This window comes from Leopardus geoffroyi, chromosome B1, assembly GCF_018350155.1.
Source record: "Leopardus geoffroyi isolate Oge1 chromosome B1, O.geoffroyi_Oge1_pat1.0, whole genome shotgun sequence".
NCBI lineage: Eukaryota > Metazoa > Chordata > Mammalia > Carnivora > Felidae > Leopardus > Leopardus geoffroyi.
This window is the reverse complement of record NC_059327.1, coordinates 72,140,666-72,148,237: the sequence shown is the minus strand read 5'-3', so window position 1 is coordinate 72,148,237 and position 7,572 is coordinate 72,140,666. Positions and strand designations below refer to the sequence as shown.

At 33.7% G+C, this 7,572-nt stretch overlaps 1 protein-coding gene across 3 annotated transcripts in view; it reads right to left on the bottom strand.

The window, feature by feature from the left end:
* Nucleotides 1-1,214: 1,214 nt before the first annotated feature.
* The window catches only part of MAP9 (microtubule associated protein 9), a 38,241-nt gene continuing 31,883 nt past the window's right edge, over nucleotides 1,215-7,572 (bottom strand). For all 3 annotated transcript variants that reach the window (XM_045464840.1, XM_045464847.1, XM_045464852.1), the window contains exon 14: nucleotides 1,215-5,306. In XM_045464840.1, coding sequence (XP_045320796.1) covers nucleotides 5,184-5,306 — 123 coding nt within the window. In that variant the 3' untranslated portion in view covers nucleotides 1,215-5,183. The remainder of the gene's footprint in view (nucleotides 5,307-7,572) is intronic.

Genomic DNA, 7,572 nt, shown 5'->3' with positions numbered 1-7,572 from the left:
GACATATGTCATATGTTCATATGTTCATTATATATTGTTGAGCGGTAAATTCTGGTAACCAAATACACAGTTTGATCTCTATCTATTTTAAGGAATAAAAAAGAAGTTTGTATATATGCATGTTACGTGTATGTGTTCTATTTCTATATGTAGAGAGAGAGAAAATATAGAAATACAACACATATAGGTAGCATGGGAGAGACAGAGACAGAGATAGAGAGACACAGAGGAAAACAGAGATAGAGGGAACTATATCTCTGCCTTCTTCATTCTCAGCTTAATTTCAACTACAAGAAAAAATGCACTGGAAATTAAAAGCTGGGAGAGTACACAGTATGTTAACTATGAATGTTTCGGGGAGATGGGAATGTGGTTTATTTTTGCTATTTGCACTTATTATTATTATTATTTTAAGAGAGAGAGAGAGCGTGCACAAGTCAGGGGGCAGAGGGAAAGAGAATCCCAAACAGGCTCCACTCCACGCTGAGGGCAGAGCCCGATATGGGGCTCAATCCTACCACCCTAGGATGATAACCTGAGCTGAAATCAAGAGTTAGATGCTCAACCGACTAAGCCACCCAGGTGATGCTGCACTTTCTAATTATTTGATAATTTTATAATGACATTACCTTTGTAATTTGTGTAGTATTTCAAGTAAAAAAAAGTTTATATCCAAATTTTCTTTTTTTTTTCAAAATTTCAGTCATTTCTAATAAAAGGTATATCAGCATAATAATTTCATCTTTAAAAAAAACTTTTGTGTGGTTAACATAGTGTTATATTAATTTTAGGTGTACAATATAGTGATTCAACCATTCTATACATTACTCAGTGCTCATCATAAGTGTACTCTTAATGCCCCTCACCAATTTCCCCCATCCTTGCCCCTGCCCCCCACCTCCCTTCTGGTAACCATCTGTTTGATCTCTATCGTTAAGAGTCTGTGGTTTTTTGGTTTGTCTTTTTTTTTTTTTTTTTTTTCTTTTCTTTGTTCAATTCGTTCTCTTTCTTAAATTCCACATATGAGTGAAATCATATGCTATTTGTCTGTCTCTGGCTTATTACGCTTAGTATTATACTCTCTAGATCCATCCATGTTGCTGCAAATGACAATGATCATTTCACCTTTAGCCCACAAATAAAACTCACACCACATTTTCCAACGTTATGAAATGAAATTTAGCACAAGCAATAAATAACAGGACCCAATAAAATAAATCTTTAATGATTAACTTTAATTAAGCAGAACATGAAGTATGCTACTAAAAAGCAGACATTAAATACATCTCCTCAAGTAATTCTTAAACATCCTAAATTTAATACCAATAATTTAATTAACATTATACAATTACATGTAACATGTTCCAAAATAATCAAATCCCAAGAAATTTTAAAATAAAAAGAATTCAGGGAAGTCTCTAGTTAAGCATTTACATAGCATTCATTATTCTGTCAGCCAATGTACCTAAGAAGCAGGACAATTGGTAATATCTTTGCTTTGTGTAGAATGGAAGCATATGGGTTTAAATACCTTTTAATGTAGCACTATTGAAATTAGAGCCAAGATTACATCAGGAAAATTTGTTTTCTGTACTAGTTTATTCTCGGGACCTACTTTGGCTAACATGCAATTTCTCCCATTTTGAGAAATTCCTTTTTTCCATTTTACTCTAGCCTGTGACCCAGAGCTTAAGAAACTTCAGTACTCCCCCCCACCCATAAAATAGTGGTGGAGGTGCCCAAAGAGCTTTGATCTGGTGGAGTTATGGAGAAGGCACTGGAAGAATAAGGGACCACTGGAGAGAATCGAAACGAACTAAGTTGGTAATGACCATGGCTACAAAAGTTAGTGTGAAAGTTTTATCAGATCTCAAAATTGTGGAATGGCGGGCTGATTACAACTGGAAAACTGGACACCTGATTTCTAACTTTGGATTCTTATGGTTAGTGATCTGAGCTTGGGCAAGTCAAAGTAGTCATTTAACTTAGAAATAGTGTTTGGGCCAACTTTATTAAATTATTAAAACCCTTCCAGATCCATAGTTTTATCACTCCAAGATATATACAACTGGGAACACTTAACTATTTTCAGCTACCGCTTTGGCAACAGTGAGACATCAGTTTCAATACTATTTAGAACAATAAATGAACTACTAACATTTTCAAAACAGGATGCAATACAAACCACTGGAAAATTGTTATCCCTGAATGGTTCTTATTTTAAGAAAACTGCCACTTCCTACTGATCTAAAATGCCATATAGTTTTTCTCTAGTTATAGAACGCACTACTGTTTTCTTGCTTGTTACGGGGAAAATACATTCTGTATACAATTTTATTTTTGTATTAATCTGCCAATTTCTAGGGAAATTGTTTTCAGTCATATTGCAAAATATTCATTAAATTCTTATTTTCTGTACTTTGAAGTGTTAGCATTCAAGTGATCAATACAGTTTACAAAAGTAGAATTTTAGTCTGAAAATCGATATACTTTTAGTGTCTTTAATTTGAATTTGAATTCCCTATTATAAATTAATGAAAACTTGATGAGCAAATGTATTGATATTTGATACTTTAAAGGATATATGGGGAAATCATACCCCTTAAATAGATAAATGCATTCAAGAGAATATTACCAGGTTGGATTCTCTCCTTTGGATCTCAGAAAGTCAACAGTACTTTACTTTCATCCAGCTCTTAAAACTCAGCTTTATTTTTGCTACGGGAAGAAGAGAGGATTTCATTCAACTAGATAACTGATCAGCAGGTGTTACTGTAAACAGGAAGTAATTTATTATTTATCGTAGTTAAGACAAAATTCCCCACTGAGGGAAATGAATTGCTGGGTCTTCGCAAACACCTCAATTTCCCATTTCATTTTACTTCACAAGCAGTGCTAAGATTTAGATTTCTTTAGATTTCTTTTTAGGAGGTCTCTAATCCAACTCACCTCCATATTCTCTTTTGATGGCCAGACTGGCCAGGAAAGTGGAGATTTCTTCTTGCATGCTAAGAACGTGTAAGTCAAATAACCATTATCAATCCCATCTGTGTTGACCTTCTTCTCACATACATGAAGTGGGGAAATGCAGGGCTTATGGAAGTAAGTAAGTGAAAATGAATATTTATTAAGTCCTTATTATGTGCCATATGCTTTACATTAATTACTAACCTCATTCAGTGCTCCTGCAACTAAGAAGCGATGATAGCAAGCCACTAAATGATAATGAAGAAGAAAATAATTGGGAAGTGTAAATATTTAATGTGAAATTTATGACATATGCATTGATGATCTCATATCCCTGACCTTTTTTCCTTTAACTTTCCTGGAATTTGCAAATACCTTCTTAGCTCTGAATAGCTAATTAGATACCATAAACAACGATTCCTCCTGGTAGGCACTATATATATCTATTTGGTGAAAAACAGAGGAGCTAAATCCCATATTGATAATACACATTGGTGATAATAGTTTCAATTTCATGAAGTATTCTCCTGGTTCCCGGCAGTATAAAAAGGCTTCTAGTTTTATTTATAATTAAAAAACAAAAAACAAAAAACAACTACCGGTAGCACTGATGTGATCCAGTGATCCGTGATGTCTCTTATCTTGAACGCACTGCAGCCAGCCTAATCCTCAGAGTGGGACCTTCTGAGTGACTATCTCAAAAGCCTATGTTCCACTACCTGCTGGGTTTCCTGACATTCTAATACTACATACAAGGCATTTGACTAATTCTTTACATATTATGAAATCTTCTTTCATTTTATAGATCTAATAAAGTTCACCATCTCTAATAACAAACAGATATTTCTAAAAGGAAATACAAGCTCTAAGTAACAATGCACGATTTTAGGATCTGAGAGGTAAAATGTGTTTATAAAGTTGATATAATACAGAGCATAAAAATGAGCCTATTGATTCTGGGGGGAGGAAGACTCACTCAATTCTAATCTCAAATGTCACATGCTAAATGTATGGCAAGTTACTTCTCTGAGTCTCAGTATTTTTAATCTGAAAAATAATACCTGCGTTGAATACTTGTTGCAAAGAATTAACATTTGTAAAGACCCAGAAGAGACCATACAATAGGTGCTTAATAAATAGTAATTATATTCTCACCCATCATTGCATCCCATCATTGGCTAAAGTAGTATCACAACTCTGAGAGCATACATTTGGTCTGTGATAAATTAGCTGACCAGTTCAAGTATGAGTCCAATTAATATAAAGATATGCACAGATCAAATAAATAAATAAAGATTCTTTGGGCATTTTCTACAAGTTACCTTCCTATACAGCTGTCTTCTAAATATAAGCTATAAGACTCTAGAATAGGTTAAGAGGTCAAAAATTGCCTTTATCACCTATATGGCTTAAATCTGGAAACTAATAATAGTGATAATGACCTTGAACTCTTGTGGAATTTCCATCTCAATCGTGTGAGTATTTCACTGCCAAGAAACGGATATCTTTTGATATCACCGAAATAATAAAGTGAGATAGAATTTAGAGGACAAATTTGAGAGGTCTACTCAAATGCCTATGTCTATGATTGTCATGGAAATCTGGGACAGATACACTCATATTAAAACATAAGGCATACCTCTTAAATAGAATGCTTGGAGGATTAGAGTTCTACTGAACTACTGCCTCACCTGACCAAAACCGTAACTTGTACAGTGCAAGTGCAACCGCTCAAGTTAAAGATAAGTTTTGGAAAAAATAATACATGCGTACTGCCAGCACTGATTCCTTTTAAAACCTGAATCTAGGTGGACAATCATTCACAGAATGATTCAATTATTTCTATGATTGTCATACCTAAATGGTTTCCTTTATTCTGGGGAATACACACACTTCAATACCGGGCACGGCTGAAAGTGGTCATGGGTCACCTGATTGTAACAATTGCAAAGACATGATAAAGGGTTCTTTTAACGGTAAGAGCGATCTGATTATTAGCTTCTCATTTGAGGCAGCTTATCTACGGTCCAAAAAAAATGCCTTCAATTATTTCATTGATTAAACTCCAAAGCATCTTATCCACAGTCAATGGAAATGGCTGGCGTTTAATAACATACAACTCTTCTAACTATAACTAACTGAATAAATAGTTTTAAACTCACGGCTAAAATTAGTGAATTGATAAATAACTACATCTCACGTAAGAATGAGAATTATCAAAACACTTTTGAGAACACAGTTCGACTTGGAGGGCTCCAGGGAGGAAGTGCCTCATTTTCAAGAAAGGAATGACGTTTCTTCTGTTTTCGTTCAATTCTTTCCTGCCTTTCTTTCTTTTCCTAAAGAGAAAACAGAAAACTGTAAATTTACATACATATATGAACATTATTTTCAAATCAAGTTGCTCATTGCAGAACAAAATAATCCATTACAGGAGATTTAAATGTCATTTCTGATTTAATTGTTTATAAAGGAATAGTAGCTAGAGAAGATTGCTTATAAAGAATACTACCAACAGGAATTAATACACCACTTAATCACTTATTTTTTAATATTAAAAGTGATAATATTTAAATAAAATTGTGAAAAATGGGGAAAAAAAACCTAAAATTCCATAACTCAAAGAGAATAATTATTAGAGGTCAGTGGATGACTTTCTGAGAACAGATTCTCAGAAATAAATTTACTGGGTGCAAAGGTTGAATCTGCCATAGCAGCAGGGATACTTCAAAATTTTCATAAATAGTCGAAAGCTAAGTTTCATGTTTCTTTACTTATTATTGAGTTTGAGCACATTTTGATTTCTTTAGCACTTTTAAGTGAATTTTTTTCTCAATTATTTGGCTCATTGATATGGATATCAGTGCTTTTAATTTTTAGTAATTTGCGTATTTTTCTTAAACACCTTTTTCAGAATTTATTTATTTATTTATCTTGAGAGACATAGAGCATGAGTCAGGGAAGGGCAGAGAGAGAGGGAGACAGAGAATCAGGCTTCGTGCTGCCAGCACAGAGCCCAATGTGGGGCTTGAACCCGTGAATGATGAAATCATGACCTGAGCCGAAATCAAGAGTTAGACACTTAACCGACTGAGTCATTCAGGCGCCCCCTGCAGAGTTTCATACAGTAAATATTATCTTTGCAGCAAACATTTTATCTATGTTACTTTTAGTCCTTTTTATCAAAATAAATAAATAAATAAATAAATAAATAAATAAATAAATAAAATAAAAAAGAACGATTTCAGCCGTGACAACTGTTTAAAGAGTAATACAGCCAAAACCTGTGAACCCGCTATCTGCCTTCTGAAAGAAAACATGACCAATACTTTTGAAGCTCTCGGTGTTCATTCCCTTATCACAGTCCTTCCTCTCCACCCCACTGAGGTATCCATTGCTCTGAATTCGATGCTTATCATTCCAGTGTATCTCTTAATTTTATTGTAATATTTTATTATAATATGTAATACTTTTATCATATATGTATTAATCCCCCAATAAGTAACTTTTTTTGCATGTTTTTATAATTTACAATACAAGGGAACACACTATATATTTTTTGCAACATCCTCTTTTATTCATCTTAATATTTCTAAGATCTAGCTATATGAGGTATAACTCTAGTTCCTTGATATTCCATAGAATACTAATAGAATTCCATATTAGCATAGCAACTTATCACAACTAATCAATTTTTTTTGTTGTTTTTGTTGAAAGAATGATGTTCCTTTTTTTTTTTTTTTTCCCACGCAATGACCGTGTTATAAACATCCTTGTTTGATTCCTTGTACTTATAAGTCAAGATTTTCTCTCCATGTATATGCTTGGAGTAAAATTGGTTTGTAGGGTTTGACTATGTTCAACTTTACTGGGAAATAATTTATTTTTCAAAGCTGCTGTAGGAATTCACCAAGCAGCACCTACACTGACTTTTTATGTTAATTCATTAATGATTTTAAATTTCATATCTGTTCATGTTCTCCTTTGTTATTTCCACAGCACTTCTAGGTTTAGAAAAGCATCTTATCTTGTGAGACTTGATACTGTTTTATTTTCTTTTGGTTCTTCTATTGTTTGGCATTTTATATTCATTGCTTTAGTTCTTTTGGAGTTTCTATTGTTGTAGGGTAATTTTCTGAAGGGATTTTATGTCCAAATGACACACAAATAACCAAATTATAATTTCCCTGCATGTATTAATTTGCGTTACTTTATTATATAGCATATCCTTACTTGTAACAGGTTCTGAGGGGCCCTGGGGGGTCTAATATTTTACTGGTACTATATTGCTTTAATTTGTGTTTATTCATTCACCTTTTAAGCACTGAGATCCTACTCTGGGTCAAGTAGCATAGTGAGGGCCATGCATAAAGTGATTCTAAAATCCAAACACACCGATTTGGTCCTTGTCCCTCAGGGGATTTTCAAAATAGGCAGTTAATAAACAATCAAATAAACCACAGATCATTTCGAGTTGTGAGAATTTCTATGGAACATCATGAAAAAATCGTTGTGATTGTTAAAGAGCAAAAGGGAGTACTTACTTGCAAAGAAAAGTGGACTCAGGAATGTCACTGTGAGTGAGACAAGATGGGTAAGAGAAGC